General features: G+C 44.3%; 2 protein-coding genes, 1 non-coding gene and 1 pseudogene across 3 annotated transcripts; 2 read left to right on the forward strand and 2 right to left on the reverse strand.

Annotated features, from left to right (window-relative positions):
* Nucleotides 1–776: 776 nt before the first annotated feature.
* On the reverse strand, nt 777–15,321 carry LOC109131249 (putative polygalacturonase At3g15720; annotated as a pseudogene).
* Nucleotides 15,322–16,402: 1,081 nt separating this feature from the next.
* On the forward strand, nt 16,403–16,509 carry LOC147919682 (small nucleolar RNA R71). The gene has a single exon (XR_015594316.1). It is a non-coding gene; the product is annotated as a small nucleolar RNA R71 (small nucleolar RNA).
* Nucleotides 16,510–19,164: 2,655 nt separating this feature from the next.
* LOC147919683 (uncharacterized) lies at nt 19,165–21,909 on the forward strand. Its single transcript, XM_087504055.1, has 4 exons — nt 19,165–19,774; nt 19,925–20,080; nt 20,171–21,150; nt 21,265–21,909. Exons 1-4 carry the CDS (start codon nt 19,165–19,167, stop codon nt 21,907–21,909), a joined length of 2,391 nt encoding a protein of 796 aa, XP_087360181.1.
* Nucleotides 21,910–24,561: 2,652 nt separating this feature from the next.
* LOC147919684 (uncharacterized) lies at nt 24,562–26,731 on the reverse strand. Its single transcript, XM_087504056.1, has 5 exons — nt 26,404–26,731; nt 26,171–26,317; nt 25,809–26,089; nt 25,562–25,672; nt 24,562–25,464 (listed from the first exon to the last, which is right to left on the reverse strand). The coding sequence occupies exons 1-5, from the start codon at nt 26,729–26,731 to the stop codon at nt 24,562–24,564; spliced, it is 1,770 nt and encodes a 589-aa protein (XP_087360182.1).
* Nucleotides 26,732–26,901: the final 170 nt, after the last annotated feature.

Below are 26,901 nucleotides of genomic sequence, written 5' to 3' on the forward strand. Positions count from 1 at the left end.
TAACACACTTTTCTTTTCAAGATTTTTTTATAAAAACTGGTTAAACTTATAGTATAAGATATTTGTTTTGTGATATCATTTTAATAAATTATTTTAAAATTGACTTATCATATATAAAATTATTTTATGTTAACTATTACTTTTAGATGATGACAATGAAATTAATATATAGGACAACATAAAATTATCTATCAAAATAATTAAGATCTTATGCTTACCTTTCTAGACTACTTATCAGTTTTTTATTTTCCAAAAAAAAAGAGAAAAAATATATAAAAAATATAAAAATTTAATTTATGTTAACTATTTAAAGAAAATAACATATTTAATTGACTTTGCTATAAGTAATGGTCTTATTACTATAGTAAGTTAGTAACATACTGTTTAAATAATTTCAACAATACATTGTAATCAAAAATATTTATTGATATGTACTTAATTTAACTTTCCTTTTTTTCATCACCTTTCTATGAAACACTATATAACATATATAAATTATAAATTGTAGTTGAACCGTATTATTATGAATATTATTTTTTAAGACATATATTAACAATTACATGTGTACATTTCATATATAATTGATGAATAACTATTTCATTTTATATTTCAAGTTAATAATGCATACATAACTCACGCATTGCGTGGACTACTTTCTAGTAATCTTAATATAACACTATTTTATTCGATCAGACCTCTATCACATATCGTTACATAAAATCATTGGCTATATAAAATAACAAATTTATCTGACATATTTTCTATGAAAATGGATACTATATTCCGAAACAACCATTGACCTTGTTAGCATTGATAGACTTTCCATACACATTCTTGCATCCAACAATTGGCTTATTTCCATCGACCGTAGCAATATTGATTTTAGCAAGAACAATGTCTTTGCAATATGTGACTTTACTGCAATCAATCTTTATAATCTCATCGAGTTGTGAAGTTCCATGAATATCTGTAAATGTCACGTTACTAATTGCCACAGCTGATTCCTACAAACAAAAAAAAAATTACAAATATGTTCGCAGCCTAGTTATTGCAGTTAACATTATAATATTTTTTATTTAATAGAAAAAATAATTTTAAGATGAATTACTTCCACATCTAGGCGACTTTTATCGACATATTTTTGGTCGATTATTATCGGATTTTTGGTTTCTCTTAATGTGAGACCCTTAAAATATATATTTTTTGCGTATCTTTTTCTATTATTTTCGTAATTTATTTAGTTTTACTATGGAAAAATCTAACAAAAAAATTATTACCGAACATGTTTTAATTCTAGCTCCATTTTCCGTCCTAATGAAGGTGCAATCAGTCACTTGGATATTCTCAACCATATATTCTTCTCCATCTCTCCCTAGACTTCCCACACTATAATTTAATCATATATATATAAATAATAAAATTCATTGTAAAATTAAAAAAAAAAAATCAGTATTATGTATGTATATAATGATATTGGTCAATCAAACATATATATACCTTATTCCATGGCCCGGTCCACAATTCGTCCTTGTAATGTTGATATTCACACTTCCGTTGTTTATAGCTACACAATCATCTCCTGTAATATATTTTTAAGAAAACTTAAATTCAAATAACCGTTTCAAATCAATTTTCAATTAATGAATGTGCAAGAGAGATATATAGCTATGTACCAGTTCCAATTACTGTGTAGTAAATATCGACATCACTTGATTCAAAGATATCAATTCCATCAGTGTTAGGAATGTCGTCTGGTGCTACGAGTTTTATTTTCATTATTTTAACTCTTTTGCGTTCGTTAATTGCTATATGGTTTCTTGGACTGTTGAATGAAGTTATTCCAATTATATTGAGATCATTGCAATTTTGAAAATGCAATTCCTGTAAGAAAACAGGAAAGTAAATTCATCATGAATGTAGAAAAAGCTATCTTCATTTTAGAATTGAGAATAAATTTAGTGAGAAAGATATAAACTCACAGTAGGCCGTTTAGAAGCTGACATTCTTGGCTGGATATATTGAATATAGAAAAAATAAAAGTATTAGATTCACATATTAAATAGATATAGATAATTTATATAAACATATATACAAAATAAAAATTGTATCTCTTTCGTATATATAAATTTTTTCACCTTCCAAAATGATGAACCACGTCCATCAATTGACCCCGAACCATTGACTGTTAAACAAGTTATTTCCTTAAAACTGACCCATCCTAATGACTTATAGTCCGACCATGCTGTCGTATCACTTGTGAAACGACCGACCGTTTTAAAAAAAAAAATAATAATAAATAATAAATATAATATAATATAATAAAATAAACTACAACTAGTGGTCCTATACCCACTAGCCAGTCACCTAACCACAAACACATTCAACAGCGGAAATGACCAACCAATATTTAATAATAATCCAATAATAAAATATAACCATATTCCAACATAATCAATATCCAAAACAACAGGAATCATAGAACCAGCAACCTAGCAATGTTCTAATGACCCAACTCTAGCAACCTAGCAATGCCAGACAACATAAAACCGAGTCCCTATAACATCCTCCTCTTCATTGCCTTGATTCCACGATCACACTTTGCCTTTACCTGCACCACAAACACATATTGCAATGCATGAGTATTTTATAAACACTCAGTAAGGCAATCCTCCCATCTACTGGGCTATAAAAACAAGCAATAGAGTCATCTCTAACCATCAAACAACAATCAGCAAACAATAATTATCAAACCAGGACTCTGCATCGACTGACACCAACATGCATCGACCGACACCAACTGGAGGTTGCGTCGACCGACGCAAGATCTGCGTCGACCGATGCTCCCAATGCATCGAACGACGCATGCTCGACATAACACGGAAACCCTAGAGTTTACGCGCCGTCCTCGCATCTGCATCGACCGACGCACAAAGTGCATCGACCGATGCAATGTCGAGCATCGTTTTCCTCCGAAGCTTCTCGCCGGATCTTCGTTCCTACAACCACAAAACTCGATCCCAAGCCACAAGAAAGCTTCCTAACGTCCATAGCAACAATCTAACAAGTCTAACATCACACAACAAGCAGATTAAAGAGTTCTCTAGCTTAGATAAGCCATGGTCCTGCACTTACCTTTGCCACAGAAGAATCTGAACCTCTAGCAAGCAAGAACGAGCCTCTAGGAAGCTCCTACAACGATCCCAGCTACAGATCTCACCAAGAAAAGTCACCAACCTCCAAGAATCTCCCAAAAACGCTCAAGAACTCTCACAAAGCTTTTTCTCTCTTTCTATTTCCTTAACCCCAAAACGCAGCGTTTGACTTAAGTCAAAACGCACAGAATTGAGCCAGCATCGACCGATGCTCCTACTGCATTGATCGATGCACATCCCAAACCGGGATTCCGGTTCACGGATGTTACAATTATCCCCCACCAAACTGGATTCGTCCTCGAATCCCGAACTACCGTCAGCCAAGGACTTCCGTGCAACCGTCTCCACGGCCCGCACTCCTCCGACTGATCTACCGAAGGTCACCTCTAGGCGATAGACTCACGCTCCAGGCGTCATTTGCTCTCGACTTTTGGACTTTCCTTTACTCATAGGCCTAAACCTTGAGTTTTTTATTGGCTCCTCATCAGACCAAAGTCTGCATGCCATAATGTTGGCTCCTCATCGGGCCTAGACCCGCATTCCATAATATATAAGGAAAATCCTACTCGTCTCTCGGGTTGCCACCCTACAGCGTGCCCCCGGATCATCATCCGAAGTCGATATACCAACCATATTCCCAAGTCACAAAGTCTCTGAATATGGCAGTACTAGGAGAACCTAAGTCCCCCAAGAGTCGCGAGCAAACGATTTTGAACACGTCTGAGTCCTATCCCTATCCAGATTTCCTTCCCGTGGCTCGCGTAAAACATCTCAATGTCCTACCAACCACATATACCCTCACTGGAATACCACATGACCACACAAGGATTATATACATGCCACAAGGGCCGCCACAAAGGCCAGAAAAATGTCCTACAGAGGACCGCCACCAAGGCCAAACAAATGTCCTAAAGAGGACCGCCACCAAGGCCAAACAAATGTCCTAAAGAGAACCGCCACCAAGGCCAAACAAATGTCCTAAAGAGGACCGTCACAAAGACACTCTGGCTAAAAAGCCCGTCACAAAGACCATCTGTCCCGAAGCACCGTCACAAAGACCATCTGTCCCGAAGGACCGTCACAAAGACACTCTGGCTAAACAGCCCGCCACAAAGGCCAAACAAATTTCCTAAAGAGGACCGCCACAAAGGCCAAACAAATGTCCTAAAGAGGACCGCCATCAAGGCCAAACAAATGTCCTAAAGAGGATCGTCACAAAGAAACTCTGGCTAAAAAGCCCGTCACAAAGACAACACAATGTCTAAAAAGACTGCCACACATGGCACACTGACTCAAAAGTCCGCCATTAAGGCCACACACAAGCCCCTCCAAGGCTCTCCACCGCTAAAATGAACAAATTCCAACTCCCGTAAAACTTTCCATATTTAGCACTTTCCATTTTTGGAAACTTCTATTTCAGGAACTTTCCTCCAAAACCCCGCCTCACGGAAACTTTGTACCCCGAACACCACCTCATCTTGTTACTGAGTCGCACAACCAACCACCCCAAGCGACCGAGTAACAAGAGAGATGGGCTGGAATACTCCATTCCCGCTCCAGCCAGGATTACAGATGGGACCAAGCTGGACAAGTTCAAGTCGCGGCTTGCTTCTCATACCACTTCTTAAACCTTGCCTTCATCTTTGCCTCAGGCTCCCAAGTATGCTCCTCAACACCATCACAGTCCCACAGGACTCTCATCAAAGGAATCTTCTTCTTCCGAAGTTCCTTGATCCTCCTCTCGAGAAACCTCACTGGTCTCGCCTCCAAAGTCATGTTAGGCTGAAGATCCTTAGGAATCTTAGCCAACACCTGCTCACCCTCACGGAGACACTTCCGTAACATAGACACATGGAAAACCTTATGGAATGCACGCATCACTTCAAGTAACTCCAATCTATATGCCACTGGTCCAACCCGCTCAATCACTCTGAATGGACCTTTATACCTCGGACTCAACTTAGTCTCTGACAATGACCTGTTCGGACTCTGCAACATGGCCATCTTGAGGTACACTCTATCTCCTACCAAAAACTCAAGATCTCTCCTCCTCTTATCAGCATAACTCCTCTGCCTATCCTGAGCCTCCTTCATGTTCAGCTTGAGAACCCGAATTTTCTCTGAGGTCTCCTGAACAAAACTAGCACCAAACATGCTCCTCTCCCCCACCTGAGTCCAGCATAATGGTGTACGACATGGTCTCCCATACAAAGCCTCATAAGGAGCCATCTTAATACTCGCCTGATAACTGTTGTTGTAAGCAAACTCTACCAGGTTCAGGTGATCTGCCCAATGGTCACCCCAATCCAACACACACATCCTCAGCAAATCCTCCAGCGTCTGGATCGTCCTCTCAGACTGTCCATCTGTCTGGGGATGATAAGCTGTACTCATATGCAACTTAGTGCCCATCTCTGCCTGAAATGCCTTCCAGAACACCGAAGTGAACTTAGAATCTCTATCAGACACAATGCTCGCTGGAACCCCATGCAATCTGACTATCTCCCTCACATACTTCTTAGCCAAGATAGCTGCTCCATCAGTCTTCTTAATGGCCAGAAAATGTGCTGACTTAGTCAACCGGTTCACAATGACCCAAATAGCATCAAAGGTCCGTGACACTGGCAATCCCACCACAAAATCCATGGTGATCATATCCCACTTCCACTCAGGAATGGGTAAACTCTTCAGTAACCCGCCAGGAACCTGATGCTCAGTGTTCACCAGCTGACACACATCACACCTCGAAACCCAACTAGCCACATCCTTCTTCATCCCGACCCAATGATAGTACCTCTTGAGGTCACGGTACATCTTAGTCGCTCTTGGATGAATAGACAACTTGCTCCCATGAGCCTCTCTCAGAATCTCCTGCCTCAACTCCTCATCCTTGGGCACCCAAACCCGACCGTGCACCAAGATAGTACCATTATCTGAGACCTGATACTCTGAATCCACATCCTTAGAGGCATTCACCAGCCCCAAATCCTTCTCCTGAGCCAACCGCACCCTACTCAGAAGATCTGCTCTATCTACTGCTTCTAAACCCAACGGTTCCTCTGAAACAGCACATAAGCTCAAAGCATTGTTCTCCCCTACCAGAGACTCCATCTCCTGCTCCTGAGCCGAAGCCACCCTCTTCCGACTCAGTGCATCTGCAACCGTGTTAGCCTTACCAGGATGATAGGCTATCTCCAAATCATAATCCGCCACAAGCTCCATCCACCGCCTCTGTCTCAAATTCAACTCAGGCTGAGTGAATATATACTTTAGGCTCTTATGATCTGTGAACACCTGTACCTTTGCACCATAAAGATAAGATCTCCAAATCTTCAAGGCAAAAACTACAGCACCCATCTCCAAATCATGAGTAGGATAGTTGCCTTCATGCACCCGCAACTTCCGCGAATCATAGGCAATCACCTTCCCATGCTGCATCAGAACACACCCCAAACAACCTCTAGATGCATCTGTATAAACCACATAGGGTTCTCCCTGCTCAGGCAAAGCCAACACTGGCGCAGTGGTCAACATCTCCTTCAGGCTTGCAAAGCCTTCCTCACATTCCTCTGACCAGACAAAAGGAACATCCTTCCCCGTCAACTTAGTCATAGGACGTGCTCTGCTTGCAAACCCCTGCACAAATCTCCTGTAGTAACCTACCAATCCAAGGAAACTTCTGATCTCGTTGGCATTCTGCGGTCTAGGCCAATCCCTGATAGCCTGATCTTCTCTGGATCTACTGAAACCCCCTCAGCAGAAACAATGTGACCCAGAAAGCCCATCTCACGCTGCCAAAAACTGCACTTGCTCAACTTAGGAAACAACTTCTGCTCCCGCAGCTTCTCCATAACTGCCCTCAAATGCACTGCATGCTCTTCAGGACTCTTAGAATAAACCAGGATATCGTCGATGAAAATGATGACAGACACATCCATAAACTCCTAAAACACACTGTTCATCAATCTCATAAACGCTGCTGGCGCGTTGGTCAACCCGAAAGGCATCACCACAAACTCATAGTGCCTATACCTCGTCCGAAAAGCAGTCTTCCTCACATCTGCCTCATCTATCGGTATCTGATGATAACCCGACGCTAGATCTACCTTAGAGAACCAAGTAGCACCCCTCAACTAATCCAACAACTCATCCATCCTAGGAAGAGGGTGCTTGTTTTTCACAGTGATCCGGTTCAAACCCCGATAATCAATGCACAATCTGAAACTCCTATCCTTTTTCTTCACAAACAACACCGGTGCTCCCCACGGTGATACACTAGGGCGGATGAATCCCTTACTCAATAAATCCTCTAGCTGCTTCTTCAGCTCTGCCATCTCTGCTGGAGCCATCCTGTAAGGAGCCTTGGATAACGGCATCGTCCCTGCTTCCAGTTCAATGGTAAAAGGATCCGACCGGGATGGTGGTAATCCCTGCAAAGACTGAAACACATCCTTGAACTCTTCCACTACCGGGATACCGCTCACCGTAGACTTCCCCACTGACTCTGGCATAGATATAGTAACCAAATAAGCCTCACGGCCCTTCTCGATCATCTTCCCAGCCTGAATGGCTGAGATCACGAGACTCCCCGAAGTCGGTCTAATACCCTGAAAAACCAACTTTCCCTCCTGAACGCTCAAACTCCACTCTACCCCGATGGCAATCCAAATGCACCCTATGCCGATGCAACCAATCCATCCCGAGAATAACATCATATAGCTCCACTAGACTGATAAGCAAATCCGCTGGCCACGACTCCCCTGCGATCTGAATAACAATTCCTCTAGCCCGTCCAATCACTCTCAGGAACTCACCTCCCGCAACCCTGACAACTCCTGCACGCTCTCCAGGATCCCCACTGATCCCCGCACACTCTGCACACTTTGGAGTAATGAAGCTATGAGAAGCTCCAAAATCAAACATAACATGGGACTTAAACCCGTCCACCAACAACGTCCCTACACAAACCTCATGTGTTGAGAACCTAACACATTATCACAAGAAAACATAAAATCTGACCCTACTAAATTCACAAAGATTAAGTACCAGAAATTATACTTGTGATCGCCCCGGCACTGGTTCCACCAGTCTCTACTGTCGTGTAAGCACGTGGCGTCTGCTCAATCCATGCCACCTGCTGACCTCCAGGCTGCACCTGCTGCAACGCTGCCACTGCTGCCGGCTGCAACTTGGGACAAAAAGGCCTGATGTGCCTTGTCTCCCTACAATGATAACATACCCGAGGTCCTGTCGTCGGAATACTCCTCTTGGGATAACTAGCAACCATGTGATCCTTGCTCCCACAACCGAAGCAACCCGCGCCACTCGGCTTCTGCGTAGCCTCCCACTTCCTCTTGGTTCCTTGAGAATGCCTACCGCCCCTGCTAGAACCACCCTGCTGCTGAGCCTTACTAGGCTGAACTGCTGGAGCTACAGCCACTGACTGTGCCCGGATATCCTCCTCAATCTCTGCTGCAGTCTCAACCAGCTCTGCACGCGTAGCATAACTCCGCCCTCTACAGTGAACTCTCAACTCATCACGTAGAGCCCTCAAAAACCTCCTGATCTGAGCCTCCTCAGACTCCAAAGCCCGACCCCCATAACAAAGAAGTCGACTGAACTCCAAGTCTAGCTCCTGCACTGACCGTGTCCCCTGAGACAACTGAAGGAACTGCACCTCCAACCGGTCCAATGCCTCTCTAGGAAAATACTTGCGGTTGAACTCCAAGACGAAGTCAGCCCAAGTCATCTCCCTCTGCACCCTCCTAGCAACCACTGATCTCCACCACAACTCAGCATCACAACCCAAATAGTAGACCCCTATGTCTACCCAAAACTCCTCAGGACATCTCAGAGTATGGAAGTTACGTTCCACAGTCGTCCTCCAAGCATCCGCAGCAGTAGGATCTGTACCACCCAAAAACCTCTCAGTGAACAGACCCTTCATCTCCTTGAGCATAGCCAAATAACGTACATGCTCTCCCACATCCGCAACCACTGGCTGCCGCTCCTCCGCCACCACTGGTGGCACTACCTGAGCCTGAGCCGGTACCACTGGTGGTAACCGCTCTAACACCTGTGCTAGCATAGCCGCAAAGTCAGTACCAGGGACTCCACCCGCTAGGACTCCCACACCCGGAACCCTAGCATCACCGGCCACTGGAGCATCAATACCGCCCCTCCTGCCACACTCACGGAATCCCCCAGAACACCCTGCGACTCGCCAACACCCTCAGCTGTCACACTCTGGTCCTCAGTCTCACTAACCACTGGGACTCCGCCCCTACCATGACCACGTCCGCGTCCACGACCACGTCCGCGCCCACGACCTCGACCAACCACAGCCTCATCTCTAACCATCTGCACTACCATGAACAGAAGGCTAAGCAAACAATTTCTATTATAACACAGGAAACATATACTCACCGTGGAATCACACAATCGGCTCGAAGAGGATGTTCTAGGACTCCATGGCACACACAATTGACTAACTCACATAATCAATCAAAGCATGCAAATCCCAAACATCTACAACAGAAACCTAGTGAACCCAAACCTAGAACCGTAAGGGCTCTGATACCAAAATGAAACGACTGACCTTTTTTAAAAAACAAAAAACAATAAATAATAAATATAATATAATAAAATAAAATAAACTACAACTAGTGGTCTCATACCCACTAGCCACCTAACCACAAACACATTCAACAGCGGAAATGACCAACCAATATTTAATAATAATCCAATAATAAAATATATCCATATTCCAACATAATCAATATCCAAAACAACAGGAATCATAGAACCAGCAACCTAGAAATGTTCTAATGACCCAACTCTAGCAACCTAGCAATGCCAGACAACATAAAACCGAGTCCCTAGAACATCCTCCTCTTCATTGCCTTGATTCCACGATCACACTTTGCCTTTACCTGCACCACAAACACATATTGCAATGCATGAGTATTTTATAAACACTCAGTAAGGCAATCCTCCCATCTACTGGGCTATACACACAAGAAATAGAGTCATCTCTAACCATCAAACAACAATCAGCAAACAATAATTATCAAACCAGGACTCTGCATTGACCGACACCAACATGCATCGACCGACACCAACTGGAGGTTGCGTCGACCGACGCAAGATCTGCGTCGACCAATGCAAGGTTAACTTGCATCGACCGATGCTCCCAATGCATCAACCGACACATGCTCGACATAACACGAAAACCCTAGAGTTTACGCGCCGTCCTCGCATCTGCATCGACCGACGCACAAAGTGCATCGACCGATGCAATGTCGAGCATCGTTTTCCTCCGAAGCTTCTCGCCGGATCTTCGATCCTACAACCACAAAACTCGATCCCAATCCACAAGAAAGCTTCCTAACGTCCATAGCAACAATCTAACAAGTCTAACATCACACAACAAGCAGATTAAAAAGTTCTCTAGCTTAGATAAGCCATGGTCCTGCACTTACCTTTGCCACAGAAGAATCTGAACCTCTAGCAAGCAAGAACGAGCCTCTAGGAAGCTCCTACAACGATCCCAGCTACAGATCTCACCAAGAAAAGTCACCAACCTCCAAGAATCTCCCAAAAACGCTCAAGAACTCTCACAAAGCTTTTTCTCTCTTTTTATTTCTCAAAAACGGCCACACAACCACAAATGAGACAAAACTCGCATCTAAGGGTTTTCCTTAATCCTAAAACGCAGCGTTTGACTTAAGTCAAAACGCACAGAATTGAGCCAGCATCGACCAATGCTCCTACTGCATCGATCGATGCACATCCCAAACCGGGATTTCGGTTCACGGATGTTACAACTTGGTGCAACAATCTTTCCATCAAACTGCATAAATGATTACACATAATTTTTTTAGAAAAATATTTAAATTCACATAAAGTTGTGAGTGATTTGATTTATTTTTTTCGTCAGTTGAGAGTGATTTGTTTTAACAAAATATTGATAGGTTACCTTAACTTGCACGGATGGAGATATACAAGGCCCTTTAAACAGAAGATGTTGTAGTAAAAATGTTTTATTTGAAGGAATAAGGAGTGTTTTTGGATTCCCACCACTACCACACATAGCTTTCCATGCTTCGACAAAAGCCTATTTGTTTTATCGAAAGATCAAGTGTGTAAGACTTCTTTACTCAATAAATAAAATTTGGTGACAAGGATTATGATCTCTTATCTTATAGGAAAATGAATAGTCAATTAATAATACTTATGCGTATATACTTGGATATCATATGATAATATTTTGGCTAAAAAATGATTTGAAAACTTACACAATTTAATCATTTTCACAGAGTAAATTCCAAGATAAGATTTTCAAATATAATACCTTTGATTCATCGGTAAGACCATCTCTCTTGGCACCAAATTTAAGCACATCATAGATTTGGCCATTTACAAGAACTGAATTCAATAAAGTCAACAACAAGACAATGCGTATTATAATTTCCTACAACATCCAAATATCAATGGTAGAAAAAAAGAAAGCATAATAATTTTTATTCAAACTGATATGCTGAAATTGTAATACCTATGGTACTAACAGCCTTGCAGTTGTAATATTCTATGGGTCGAATCCACAGAGACTCTAGTTCACACAATAGACTTATGAATCTTTTAATTATGCTAAATCAAAATATTAATTTAAAAACAATGCAGAAACAGAATTAAAAAGTGTTGTAAATTCATGAATTAAAAATGCTAGGTCTAGGGAAATTCTCAGGTAATTATGGAAAATCAGATCAATTAATTAAACAAGCAAGATTCAACAATTAAGCACCGTTCTTAAACTCTAAATACAATTATAAAATAAATCAGTTCTCACTGCAAATATTATCTAAGTTTTAAAACCAGAAAATCCAAATCTCTTTGCAAAATTCAAGTTAAAAACCAGCAATAAAATCAGGTTTAGATAAGTTCACAAAATCACTAATTCAAATCTCTTTTCAAAAAGTAATTTTGCTCACCAAATGTTTTATCAGGAAAATCAATTATATTCTCATATCAATCAATAATCCTAAGATCTAAATCCAGATGACTAATCAAAGATCTAGCATTAAGAACAACCTATGGTGAAGAGCAAGAAAGATAATGAATCCTAAACAATTAATCAATCTAACAATCCATGAAATCCCTAATGAGAAACCCTAAACCTAAAAAGCAGATCTACTCAGACATAATTGTAAGAACACAAGTCATAAATAAAATAGATAGCATTAAGAGATTAAAAGAAGAAGAAAAGCAGTTTTGAATCTTCTCTGAAGGAGTTTTGATTCTTCTCTCCAAAAGCTCTCTAAAAATCTCTTAGGGTTTTGCTCTCAAAAGTTGCAGGGAAAAATAAAGCTTAGGTCTAAACAATAACCATTAAAATCCTATTTATATTCCTAAACACATCTAGGGACTAGTGATGCAAATATGGAAAACTTTGGGGCAACTTTGTAAATCTTAAAAACTTGTGAGGAAAACTTCCGATTTCGTATTTGGCCTAGCATTGATCGATGCTATCAGTGTGTCGATCGATGCTGGATTCTGAATTCGTCTCTCAACTTCTGCAGCTCAGCCTCAATGCTTGATTAAGCTCCAAATCTTCCTATTTAGCTCCATTATGCTCCCATCCATGCTAAATCTTATAAAGACTCAAAAGGCTCTAAAATACCAAAAAGACTCTACAAATAAGATTTATATCATGGCTAAAAACACCTAAAAACCATGATATATCAATTCCCCCAGACTTAGCCTTTGCTTGCCCTCAAGCAAATCAAAAACTTCATCTGTGAAAGAGGTTTGAAAACGCAGGAACTCATTTTCTTTTTAAAGTAATGCCATGATCATCCAAACCTTAATCCACATGCTTAGCAGATAAATCCAAATCGAACCACCATGTACTTCTCCGTTGACTTTCATAGCATCCCAAATTCAAACCAAATTCCACTACTTCCTCCATAAAGCTTTCATCGGTGAGTCTCATCAATTTGATCAATATCAAGAACCTTCTAGACTCATTCCCATACAATACCATAACAAGCAAGATATATCTTCTTACCACATGTGGTACTCTTTCTCTCCCCCAGACTTATTCTTTTTAATCTTCCTTAGAGCTTTGCTTTTTTATTATCTTTTTTTTTCTCTTCAAAGGTGTAAGCGAATACCGGGGTCATTGGTAATTTACCTACCCCTCGCTTCCAAGCTTTGTGTGATCATTTGACTCAAGAGTAGAATAATGGGATCACAGGTAATTTACCTAACCCTCTAAACTGATCAAAATCATCTCATCTTTTTTTTTCTTCTTTTTTTTTTAACAAAGCTCTCAGGAAAAATATTTTAAACTTAAATAAGGGAGAGGAGTACCAAAATTTTTCTTTTCTGAAGTCTTACTTGTCAGGTATGAACAAGGAGTCAAGCTCTATGAACATCAATCTCTTTGATGAGGTAAAAAGAAAAGTATTGAAATTACCTCAAGCTTTTATGGATTCTTTTGGAAATTCGGATGTCTCTGGTTCACTGGTCAGCCATTGAATTTTTCATTAGTCGGATTTGTTGATTCAATCTGCAGCATTTATCAACCAAGGCAGTACACTAAAAAGAAAAGTCATAGTTCCCAACAAAATTTTGACTCAATAAAACCATTTTTTTTTTCAAAAACAAAAATGCAGTTAGTAACTGTCTCCTCCAGACTTAAACAACACTGTCCCCAGTGCTATCAAGTAAGAGATTGGCAAATAAAATAAAAATAAATGAAAATCAAAAGAAAAATGAAAAAGATAAACCTACCAGTGGGTTGCCTCCCACTAAGCGCTTGTTTTCAGTCATTAGCTTGACCGTGTCGGATCTCAGGCATCCGGTGGATCGGAACATGACAGTGAATGCTTCGAGAGTATGTCCTCTTTATCCAAGGGGTTGTATAGGCAGTATGTGCATGAGATCTGCCAAGGATGTGAGGAACAGGACCAGGGCGGGGCTGAGGTATGGTTGGCTTTCTCTTAAGTCCTGCAAAACCATCAACAGAAGAAACAAGCGCTCTACGATAATCTCGTGGCTTGGTTAACTGCACAACAGTTTTTGTACCTTTGAAATTCTTATTGATGATAGGAGAAGATTTGGGAGAAGGAGATGCATACCTTGGCCTTACCTGTGGGTTCTGGACTGTGGAATGGTGAGATTTCAGCTTTACAACTGGTCTAGGACTTGCAGCTAAGGAATCAAATCGAGAATCTTCGGTTTTGGACAAGTCCGAGCCGTCTCTGGAAGGAGTGTCGATCGATGCAATAGCTGCATCGATCGATGCTTAGTCTGCAATTCGTGTTTCTTCAACAATTCTGCAACTAACCTCTGAAATCCGTGTTTCCATCACAAAAACGTCATCTACCAGCGACTTGTCATGCATCAGAACCTCATCATGATCTCTAGTACTGATTAGATGATCTCCACTCCAATCTTCAAGCTACACAACTTGCTTACTCACTTTCTCAACAGTCTCCAGTTCTTTGACATACCCAGCAGTAATGTCTTCATGAAGCTCTATGAGTGGATCATCATCAGAAGCAATCTCCACAGAAAAAGTCTGACCATCAATAGTGGGAGCTCTTCTCAGCTTGTCCATCTCAAAATTCATGACCAAATCATCCACATTCAGAGATATGTGTCCCTGCTTCACATCTATGATAGCACCAGCTGTAGCCAAGAAAGAGCGTCCTAAAATGAGAGGATCACTTGGCTCTTTGTCATATTCCAGCACCACAAAGTCAGTGGGAATCAGGCAATCTCCAATCTTGATTGGAATATCCTCTAAGACACCTTCCGGAATCCTTCTGGACCGATCAGCTAAGATAAGAGAGATCTTAGTTGGCTTGAAATCTGTCATCCCAAGTCTCACAGCAACAGAATGTGGCATCAAGTTAATACTAGAGCCAAGATCACAAAGTGAGTGTGCAAACCTTCCTGTTGAAATAGAACAATCTAACACAAAACTTCCAGGATCTGGTAATTTCTTTGCAATCCTACTCTGAATCATTGCACTCACTTTCTCATAGACAACCACTTTCTCTTTCCTCTCTTTCTTCCTCTGAGCAGGCTGGTTCAACAAAATTGAGCTAACATCCTTGGTAAGCAAAGCTCCTTCCTCAGGGCTTAAACCATTAGTGACCATCCTCTTCACATATCTCTTAATACCAGGAGAAAACTTGATTGCATCAATCAAAGGCATTTCTATCATCACCTTATCCATCATAGCTTTGCATCTAGCTTCCTCAAGCTCCTGCTTAGACCTCCTAGGCTTAGGGAAAGGAACCTTAGGCTTGTAGGCTTGTTGTGAATTGGATGGTGGAACTGGAACAGAAACCGTAGCTGTCTGTGGGGGGTGTCGATCGATGCTGCCATTGTGTCGATCAACGCTTGATTGAGATTGCATCGATCGATGCTTCTGTGTATCGGTTGATGCAACATCAGCTACCAGATGGTTGTCTTCTTCCTTCACCAAAATTGCATTACAAGCATGCTTGGGGTTCGACTCTGTTCTTCTAGAAAGAAGTTCCTCTTGTCTTTTAACTGACCCATCAGTCTGAATAACTTGATTCTCTAGCTTCTTGACATGAGTATTTAATGCATCAAACTTCCCAGTCAGTTCATTGTAGACATTATCAATCTTCCCATTGAATGTCACTGTCAACTGCTCTTGTCTTTGAAGAATCTGATCAAGTATGGCCTCCATTCGACTCTCAGAAGTCTGTGGAGGTGGAGACTGATAAGAAGAATAACCATAGGTCCTTGTAAAGCCGGTGTTCTGTTGTTGCTTTTGGTAATCCGGCTTAGGAGTGTAGCTTGAAGAGTTCCCATTGTAAGGTCTGCTGCCCTGCTGGTTGCCAAATTTTTGTGTCTGATATCCAGCTCCATACACAAAATTGACATCTTCTTCTATAGTCTATGGCTTTGGCTCAAAAATCTCAACATCTTCAGCATAATAGACTGACTTCTTTCCAAGAAGAAGGTTATCCACTGTATCCAACTTAGCATTCACCGTAGCAAACTGATTTGAATCATGGCCTTCATGTGCTTTTTTCCGCTCTAAGTCTGCATTCTTAGTATTGTTGCTTGATGCTACCCTTCCTATCAACTTTTCAGCGTCATCTGGGTACCTTGTCTTGAAGTTCCCATCACTAGCAGCATATAAAGCCATCTGATACCTCCAGTCAATCCCGCTAAAGAAGATACTGATCAATTGCACCTCTGAGAAACCATGATGTGGACAGTTCCTCTAGTATGCCTTAAATCTTACCCAAGCAGCTTTGTAAGATTCAGTAGGTCCTTGTCTAAAGGTGGAAAGCTTGATCCTTAGCTCATCAGACATCGCATCATCATAGAAGTAGTTCAAAAATGCCACCTTGATGTCATGCCAGGTTGTCAGAGATCCTGGTTTCAGCTGCCTTAGCCAATGAGAAGCTTCCTCAGCAAGAGAGTACGGGAAAAGTTTGTAGTAGAGATAGTCCTCTGTGACTCCATTAGCCTTGATGCTTGTAACTATGTCCTCAAAGTGCTCAATATGGTCTAGAGGCTTCTCATGTGGCAAGTTCTGGAATGGCCTTTGTCCAACAAGAGCGAAGTAGGCAGGCTTCAGCTCAAAATCATTCCTTGGAAATGGAGGAGGGACAATTGTGGAGCGGTTCTCATATAATAAGTCTGGCCTGTTGAAGTCTGCAAGAGTCTTGACAAGCTCTCCATTGTTGTCCCGTCTAGGCTGAAGGTTCTGCTGGTTGTTACCATCCAAATTGGCTCCATTCGCACCAGCTCCGACATTGCGTCGATCGATGCCAATGATGCGTCGATCAATGCCTTCTTGGTTGTGTCGATCGTTGCCGATGTTGCGTCGATCGACGCCATCTGCATTCTCATCAACGATGACAGGTTCTTCCTGAATAACTTGTCCTTCAGCATCAAGTTTTTGGCCCAGTTCGTTGCGCACATTGTTAGGGGTAGATCCCGCCCCAACAAAGGGGCCTGGCCCAGGAAAAAACCCAAAATAAACCCTTTGAAGAAAGAGGGGTATTATGGGCTTTTTCCTAGACGAACCGACACGATTTCCTATAAATACAGGCGTACGGCCTTTGGAAAGGGGATCGGAAAAAGGCAAGAGAATTCGTACAGCAAGTACACAAGCCCCAGCTCGTCCAAGCAAGAGTCATCGCATCTAGAGTCAACAGCTTAAGGATCGACGAGGGAATAGCTCGTCCTTTACTCTCGTCTGCGCCTGTAGCTCGTTTAAGTCGTGTTGTAGCCCGTCTTTTGTGCCTCGTCACCAATAAAATAAAAGAGAACTTTGACCTTCCTTTGACCGAACTAAACATACTAATTGTGACCGATAAGGACATCAACAATTTGGCACGCCAGGTAGGGGGAGCCAAGTCAAATTTCTCTGAAGAATTAAAGAACGAACCTACAACGACTAGACAAGATGACAAAAACTGACAAGGAAAAGCGAAAGAAGCCGGTTCGTCGGGAGGAACGACGACCCCGGCAACGGACCAAGCATAGCAGACAATTCTCCCCACGCCGGATGCTCTGAGAAAGGTCGTCACGGTAGAAAGTCCAGAGACCTTCGTCATAACTACGAACTTGACGACCCCTGCGACCACAGAGCCAACACAAGCTCCAACACAACTCACCCTGCTCAACAACCAGCCCGTCTCTAATATAGACGAGCTGTTCCGCAGAATCTTAACGCGTCTTGACCAGCAAGAAGAGCAAACTAACAGCCGGTTGGATGCACTCACCGCAGCACAGGTCAACTCTCAAGAAGAAATCAATCATCTCCATAATATCCGACACAACTCAATGAACTTTCTCGCGGCAAGAGCAACACCAGGGTCATATGCGCAAACCAGTGGATTAGAGCGCAACCAAACCCCACGCCTCAATGAGCAAAATGATGAAGTAACGGATTGAACGAAGGATACCGAGATAAGGCAGATCAAAGAACAAATGAGGGAAATGGCAGTCATGCTCCAAAAAGCGACGGACAAAGCACCAGAAGTTGGGCTTATGCTCAAAGCGACGCAGCGAACCCCATTTTCTCGAAGACTCGCCGCAACAACAGTTAAGAGGGCAGTCAAGCCAAGGCTGGGTCACTACGACGGAACGGTCGACCCATGAGATTTCTTACTCACCTTCGGCGTAGCCCTCGGCCCTCAACAGTTCAGCCCGGCAGCGTACGACGCGGGAGCTTGTCAAGTCTTCACCGAGCATCTGACGGGAACCGCTTTGAGCTGGTTCTCGAGACTCCCATCTGGATCAATTGACAGTATCAAGGAATTAATAACTGAGTTTTTGAAGCAGTTCTCTGTTCTGATTGAGGACAAGAATTCCCACGCCGACTTGTACGCCCTAACTCAGTATAAGGACGAGTCGCTTCGGTCCTTTATCGGACGATTTAAAGAAATCTACGTCAACATCTCAATTCCAGACGCTGCCGCTATCGTTGCACTTCGAAACGCGCTTTGGTACTAGTCACGATTCAAGGAAGAACTGTCTTTAACGCACATAGAGACCGTAGCCGACGCACTACTCCGAGCTGCAAAACACATCGGACTCGAGGAAGAGAAAGCTATCAACGCCAAGAAACACTCCTTGGAGGGAGGTCCGATAACCAAACAGCCCGTAACCGCGCCTCCAAAAGTCGAGCACGTCGAGCCACGACAACACTTCACCAGAAACCAAGATCGAACTCGTCGAACTTTTGCAATCGGCAAAAAAAAGTACATCCAGAAGGAAGGAGGCGAGAATAGTGCAACCCCGTATTGCGACTACCATCAAAGTACCACCCACACAACTGACGAGTGCCATTACCTCCAGAAGGTCTTGATGGAGCGGTACAATAGTCGTCGAGCCCGACAGAAGCAAGACAATCCGTCCTGGACGAGGTGATGCCAAGCGTGCTGAAAATATCGCTCAAAAATTCGTCAAAGACTCTAAGATACTTGCCGACCAAAGCGAAGACGAAATGGAAATTCAAAATCTACTCGCTGACCGAAGAAAAGACAGCAGTCATGAAAAACGACCGCATACAGATCGTAAGCCCGATCAACGTCCCCCGACGATAAGACAAATCAACATGATAATGGGCGGACTGGCCGGATGCAATGATTCGGTCAGGGCGATCAGGGATTACACCAAGAAGGCAGAAATGACAAAATCCTGGCCATCAAGGTTCGAGGCTGAAGGTTTGGATTTGCCGCACAATGATCCACTGGTCGTCGAGCTCTTAATTGGCGAAAGCGAAGTGACAAGAATATTGATCGATACCGGAAGCTCGGTCAACGTCATCTTTAGGGACGTCCTGGCAAAGATGGAAATTGGCGAAAACGACATCACGCCAGAATGTCACTCTCTGACGGGCTTCGACGGGGATCATCTTATGTCAATCGGCTCCATCACTTTACCAATCTTTGTTGGAAGGATAGCCAGATACTTCTGGTTCGCGGTTATTGACATGCCGACAATCTATAACGTTATCCTCGGAACCCCATGGCTTCACAAGATGAAAGCCGTCCCGTCGACGCACCATCAGTGTGTTAAGTTCCCAACTTCAAAGGGAATATACACGCTACGTGGTAACTAGCAAACCGCAAGGGCCTGCTTCCTGATCAAGCATAAGATTCGCACTGGAAAGAAATTATAGCAATCAAAGCAGTGAGTCGGCGACGATAGCACATCGCCGACAGACGGGAAGCCTACTCCTGTCCAATAAGGCATTGCCGCAGTCGTGGAGGTGAATCTCGACGGGAACGATAAGAAACGATGCGTGAATATCGGCACGGAGATAACTTCCGCCATGCGTAACGAGTTGATACTCTTCCTCAAAACCAACATCTCGACGTTTGCATGGAGCGTGACTGATATGAAGGGGATTGATCCAAGTGTCACGACCCATGAACTCAATGCCGACCCAACCCATAAGCTGGTCAAGTAGAAGTGGCGCAAGTTGGGTCCCGAACGATCACAAGCAGTGAACGACAAAGTTGAAAAACTCCTTGGCGCCGGGTCAATCGTGGAAGTAAAATATCCTGAGTGGTTAGCTAACCCGGTGGTTGTCAAAAAGAAGAACGGAAAGTGGCAAGTCTGCGTAGATTTTATAGACCTCAACAAGGCCTGCCCGAAGGATAGCTTCTCGTTGCCAAGGATTGATCAACTCGTCGAAGCAACCGCAGGCAACGAGCTGTTAACTTTTATGGAGGCCTTCTCTGGTTACAACCAGATTCTAATGCACAAGGACGACCAGGAAAAGACGTCGTTTATCACAGATAGAGGGACCTACTGTTATAAGGTTATGCCCTTCGGCCTGAAAAATGTAGGAGCGACGTATCAGCGGTTAGTCAATAAGATGTTTGCCGAGCAACTCGGCCGGACTATGGAAGTCTATATCAACGACATGCTCGTCAAGTCACAACATGCAAAGGATCATATCACTCATCTGCGGCAGTGCTTCGACACCCTAAACAAGTATGAGATGAAACTGAACCCGACCAAATGCACGTTTGCAGTTAAGTCCGGCGAATTCCTTGGGTATCTGGTGACCAGGCGAGGCAATGAGGCAAACACGAAGCAAATAAAAGCAATCATCGATCTACCGTCGCCAAAAAATGCCAGAGAAGTGCAACGGTTAACTGGACGGATCGCCGCTTTGAACCGTTTTATATCCAGATCAACCGACAAGTGTCTACCATTCTACCAGCTTCTCAAAACCAAGGGCAAGTTCGAATGGACCGAAGCCTGTCACAGCGCATTCAACGAGCTAAAGAACTATTTATCGACCCCACCGATCCTAGCAAAACCAGAACTCGGCGAAATCTTATTTCTTTATATCGCAGTCTCAGAATCGGCAGTCAGTGGTGTACTCGTTAAAGACGATCGAGGAGAGCAACGACCCATCTTTTACATAAGCAAATCACTCGACGACGCAGAGACTCGCTACCCAACAGTCGAGAAGGTTGCCCTGGCAGTCGTCACATCTGCGAGAAAGCTCCGACCATACTTTTAGTCACACACTATCGCTATCCTATCTAATCAGCCTTTACGATATATACTGCACAGCCCGAACTAGTCTAGTCGGCTGACAAAGTGGGCAATTGAACTTAGCGAGTACGACATCGAGTATCGAACTCGTCCGGCTGCTAAGTCTCAAGTGCTCGCCGACTTTTTAATCGAACTGCCATTTGGAGAAGCCGAACCAGCACCCACTGATCTGTCCGACGACCGATGGACCCTGCATGTGGACGGCGCATCCTCTCAACTTGGGTCGGGGATAGGGATTCGATTAACTTCGCCGACCGGGGAAATTTTGGAACAGTCTTTCCGTCTCCGATTCCAAGCAACCAACAACGTCGCCGAGTATGAAGCGCTTAACGCCGGGCTTAGGCTCGCCAACGGAATGCAGATCAAGCGGATTCGAGCTTTTTGCGACTCTCAGCTCGTCGTTAACCAGTTCAGCGGCGAATACGATACCAAAAGCGAACCCATGGCCGCCTACCTCGACGTCGTTAGGATTTTGTCGAAACGTTTTGACGAATTCGAGCTCATCAAAATCCCTAGAGGAGATAACGCACCGGCCGATGCTTTGGCGGCAATCGTCTCGACATCAGATGCGAACCTCCATCAGACACTGACGCGACGGATTGACGAGTCGAAATCTGTGCATATCTCGCTGATGGCAAAGTGCCAACAGACAAATGGGCTAGACGAAGACTGAAAATCAAGGCCTCCCGATATACCCTGATTAAATATCATTTGCTTCGATGGACGGCGTCAGGAGCCCTGTTGCTTTGCATACACGGCGACGACACCGAGCGCGTCATGATGGACACTCACGAAGGAGCTGGAGGAAATCACTCAGGCGGCCGAGCCTTAGCACTACGAATTAAGAAGCATGGCCATTATTGGCCAAAGATGATATCCGACTACGAAAAGTTCGTCGCCAAGTGTGAGAAATGCCAGCGGCACGCCCCCATTATACATCAACCAACCGAACTCCTGCGAGCCGGAGTAGCTCTTTAACCGTTCATGCGCTGGGCAATGGACATCATTGGCCCACTGCCAACTTCTAGGTAGAAGCGGTATATACTCGTCCTCACTGATTACTTCACTAAATGGGTCGAGGCCGAGTCTTATGTGAACATCAAGGCCAGAGACGTCCAACTCTTCGTCTGGAAATATATAATTTGTGGCCACGGTCTTCCATACGAAATAAACACTGACAACGGATCGTAGTTCATCACCCTGCAATTCAAAATTTTTTGTGCGAGATGGCGAATCAAATTAAGAAAATCAACGACGAGGTATCCACAAGGAAACGGCCAGGCCGAAGCTACCAACAAGACCATACTCGATGGCCTGAAGAAAAGATTGGACGCCAAGAAGGGCGCCTGGGCCGACAAGCTTGACGGAGTACTTTGGTCCTACCAAACGACCCCAAGGACGTCCACTAACCAAACCCCATTCTCCTTAGCCTACGGGATGGAAGCAATGGCACCAGCTGAGGTCGGCAGTTCGAGCCTCAGACGAACGATGCTCGTCCAAAACACCGCGCTCAACAGTCAGATGCTAACGGATAGACTCGACGAGTTGGAAGAAGAACGAGACAAGGCACTCCTACGAATCAAGAACTATCAGCTCGCTGCAGCCAAGTACTACAACAAGAAAGTTCACAATCGGCATTTCGACGAAGGGGACCTCGTCCTCCGTAAGGTCTTTGAAAATACGGCCGAGCCAGACGCCGGAAAAATGGGGGCCAACTAGGAAGGCCCATATCTAGTATCCAAGGTCGTTCATCCCGGCGTGTACGAACTCCTAACAATGGGCGGTGAACGAGTGCCGAGATCTTGGAATTCGATGCATCTCAAACGCTACTACTACTAAAAAAAAAGCGCTACTACTACTGAGCAAGCTCGGCTACATCCAGCTCACCCCTTTTATAGTTTTAATAAGCATGTAAATGTAAACTACGAGCGGCTTGATCCCTCCTGATCGGGGGGTACGTAGGCAGTCCCGTTTTGTGGGACACAGCCGCCAATAATATAAAAATTATAAGAATGAGTCGTCGTTTGCAAGTTATATTAGTTGTTATCCTGGCCCGGTAACGATTCGACGTTCCGACGTACTATTTTTAAGCCGAGTCGCAACTCGCACAAAAGGGTAAGCCGACTATTAACGGTCGCACCTGGTTATATAAAGCCGAGTCCAATTCGCACAAACGGGTAAATCGGCTGTCCTAAGTCGTACCCAGTGAAAGCTGAGTCATAACTCGCATAAAGGGATAAGCCGACCATCACGAGTCGCACCCCTTTTTTTAAAAAAAAAAAACAATACTTCAACATTTAAAAACTGACTTTATTTAAAAAGAAAAGAGAGGGGTGACAATAGTCTGATGCGGGTGCCGACCCCATTACCGCACATAAAAAAAGGGGAAAACAAGTCATTCAACTCTGAGATCGGCATTGGAAGGCTCATCAAACTCTAGCCCGCCAATTACTGTCTGCCAATGACGGCACGATTCCTTAACGTCTTTCAGCAGGTCCATCGGAACAGCCGTGCCTCATCCAACCATATCCTCGAGGTACGCACGGATCCCTTCAACATGACTACTCTCATTAAAGTAGTGACTTGTACTTCCAGCTGTGTAATATAACGACGAAGCACTTCGATACAAACCCGGCAGGCCTCGATCTCCTCCCGTTCTTCAAACGGCCTTCGACCAAGGGAGTCAAGGTCGCCCTGCTCGAGCGTAGGAATCACCACTTCTGCGAAAAAAATTTTGCGCCGGGTACGCTCGTCCAGCAGCCGACCCCATCGCCACTTCGGAACGAAAAACCCTTCGTCAATCAGCGCTTCAAGACATTCCACTGTCCCGTCCACACGATAGAAGTCATAATAATGTTCGAACGAACGACGGGTGGCGATGACGTAAGATCTTAGCCGCTGGATGCGAGCATTATAGTTGTCGAGTTCTGACTGTATCACCTCGTCGGACCTGACACCGAGCTGTTCCCGCGCCCTGCACAACCACGCGGCTCTAGTTGTCACTGGCATCGGAATAACTTTCTCCTCCCTACAAAAGCAAAAGAAAACTCTAACAAGAAAACAAGACTGAAGTAAAGAACAAAGACTATTTATAGAACGAAAGGCACAAGTCCCAACAGGCGCAAGTTTCAAACAAAAAAACAGAAAAGGCATTCAGTGCCCAGTAAGCAACGTTTTGAAAAACAAAGCATTAAATGAAACCCTTGATAAATGCCCCAAGGGTGAGAATAGAGTTCTTAAAGGGAGCCGACCCCAAAGACACGGCAAAAGGAAGATAGTACGAGGGAGCCGGACCCTCAACACGGCGACTACGACAACAGAGTAATCAAGAGACTAAACCAGCGACCGGAGACTCGTGCCCGGGAGTTGAGAGACGTGGTAATCCTCCGGCAGGAAGGTCCGTAACTTGCTCCTCGGCTCCATCAGAAGGGTGGTCCGTGACTTGCACCTCAAATCCATCAGAAGGACGATCGTCGACCGGCCCCTGCTCGCCCAGTTCTCCACCCCCGTCACCTTCGATCTCCCCACTCTCAGACCCGTCATCTCCCCCCTCGTCATTACAACCCTCAGTATTTCCGCTAATTGGGGAAGCAACCCAAGTCAGAATTGGGGGAAGAGGCCCGGCAAAAACCTGGGACAAGTCGAAGTCAGCCTCGGTAATATCCGGCAGATCAAACTCTTCAACCTCGCCCTTCAGCTGATTCATCACGGCCACAACCTTGTCCTTAATCCCCTCATCAAGCAAAGAAATCTGACCCTCGGCGACGAGCGTTTCGAGCATCTGGACGTTCCCAACGGCTTGATTGTATTCGAGGAATTTCTCCCGCGACGCTTCAACCACATCGGCGTAGCTTTTGTGCTTGGATAAGAGCCTCCGCACACGACCAGCCACCTCGTGAAAAGCGTTGATTCGCTCATGGTACCCATACTCGTCACGCCGATCCCTAAGCCTCCTCGTCTCCGAGTTAAGGGTGAGCTTCAAGCCATTACAGGCAGCTTCAGACTCCTCGAGCTTCGTCGTAAGGGCGTCCCGCTCTGTGATCAGCCCGCTTCGGTGGTGTTCGAGCTTCGCTACCTCGTCGCTAAGTCTCTGGTTGGACCGAACCGCCTCCCCCAATTGAGCCTCAAGGCGTTCGATCCTCTCATTCGACGCCCTCGAACGGTCGCCTTCCAAGTCCCGAACGCGACATTCATAGCAAGAGGCCATACGATTAATGCGCGCAATAAACTGTTAAAAAAAAAGAAGAAAGAATGAAAACCATTAAAAAAAAAAGATAAAATAGATAAAGGAAGATTTAAAGAGCGAGTTGGTTTAACCGACGAACCTCGAAGGACGCTTGAGCAACGTTAGTAACCGCATCGGCCTCTTTCATCCTCTCAACAGAAGGAAGACGACCTTCACCAAAGTGAATCTTCCGAAACAGCTCAGCACAGGACTGCCAGTCATTTTGAAAAGGACGAGCCCCAGAGGAAAGCTAAATTCCAGCTAAAGTCGGACAGCTTAGACTTCTTCGGCGGGACAGACCGTTCTTGCTCAGGACCATCCTTCCTCTTCTGAGAATTTTTGGGAACCTCGGCGATGCGACCAGGAGTCCCGTCCGCCTTCCTCCTCGGAAGCGTCTCCTCAGGACCAATGTGGCTGTTCGGCGGAAGGGATCTTGGACGCATCCTCAAAGGGTCGCCCACAGCTTGACGAGGGGAAGGAGGGACCCTTTTGGACGAACCAGCGCCTGAGGGATTGGCACCTTGACGAGCATCCTGATGGGGAGCCGAACGAGGCGACGGCTCTGGAACTCGGCGGTAACGAGCAGATGCGTTAGGGTGGTTCAAGTTCAACTTTCCCATTGTCTCGGCTAAAAAAAAACGATAGAAACGGTATCGAAACAAAGCTCGAAACATATATATATTTGTATATGTACGGACATAAAGAGTACCTCTTGGTCTTTGGCTAGATGCTAACTTCCTTCGACGATCTCTTTTACCCTCGGTACCCGGCCAAATGTAAGGGCAATGGAGCTTAATCGCGTCTATCTCGGCTTGAAAAGAAGAGGGGTATGGAAGCAAACACCTCGGAATAACAACTGGAAACAAAAAAAGGGGGGAAAGATGTTAAGTAAAACCAAAAGACACTGAAAACAAAGATAACTAGGCAAGAATGGTCGGCTACCGGGTGAAGGATTCCACCCAGAAAACCAAGGAATAGATGGACCTTCCATAACCCCCGCTGAAACTTCAAGAAAGAAATACGAGCCCTTCCAATTATACGTTTTGGCCTTGGCACCCTCGACGAGCGTCGTCTTCTTTCCCGATGCTACATAATAAAGCCCAGGAGTTTTCTCCTGACTCGACGGGTTCAGATTCATCAACTCTTCCAAGTGATCACAAGTGAGTGTGACTCCCGTAGCTTTGGCCATGATAGAAAGACCGACAGCATTTCGAAAGGTCGCCGGGGTAAATTGAGAAATGGCCGCCTCTCGACGAGTAAAATACGTCATCATAAAGGATGGAAGAGGGAAGGTGAGACCGCACTCGGTGAAGTATTTTTCCGAGAGTCAAATAAAGCCGGGAGGAGCATCCCAGGGACGCTGAAATGATTTTGGAATCAGAATCTTCGGTTCGGTGTTTAAATTCCCGATACGAACCGCGTCAGCTGCCGCGTCAATTT

This window comes from Camelina sativa, chromosome 20, assembly GCF_030686135.1.
Source record: "Camelina sativa cultivar CO46 ecotype springtype chromosome 20, ASM3068613v1".
Classification (NCBI taxonomy): domain Eukaryota; kingdom Viridiplantae; phylum Streptophyta; class Magnoliopsida; order Brassicales; family Brassicaceae; genus Camelina; species Camelina sativa.

Excerpts from the sequence above, each read along its gene's own strand:
- LOC147919683 (XM_087504055.1), top strand. The coding sequence starts at position 19,165 with ATGGAAATTCAAAATCTACTCGCTGACCGAAGAAAAGACAGCAGTCAT. Across the intron at positions 19,775-19,924 it reads GGGAATATACACGCTACGTG|TCGTGGAGGTGAATCTCGAC; the intron begins GTAACTAGCAAA and ends GCATTGCCGCAG. Across the intron at positions 21,151-21,264 it reads GCTACCCAACAGTCGAGAAG|TCTAGTCGGCTGACAAAGTG; the intron begins GTTGCCCTGGCA and ends AGCCCGAACTAG.
- LOC147919684 (XM_087504056.1), bottom strand. The coding sequence starts at position 26,731 with ATGACGTATTTTACTCGTCGAGAGGCGGCCATTTCTCAATTTACCCCG. Across the intron at positions 26,318-26,403 it reads TGGGTGGAATCCTTCACCCG|TTGTTATTCCGAGGTGTTTG; the intron begins GTAGCCGACCAT and ends TTTTGTTTCCAG. Across the intron at positions 26,090-26,170 it reads ATCTAGCCAAAGACCAAGAG|CCGAGACAATGGGAAAGTTG; the intron begins GTACTCTTTATG and ends GTTTTTTTTTAG.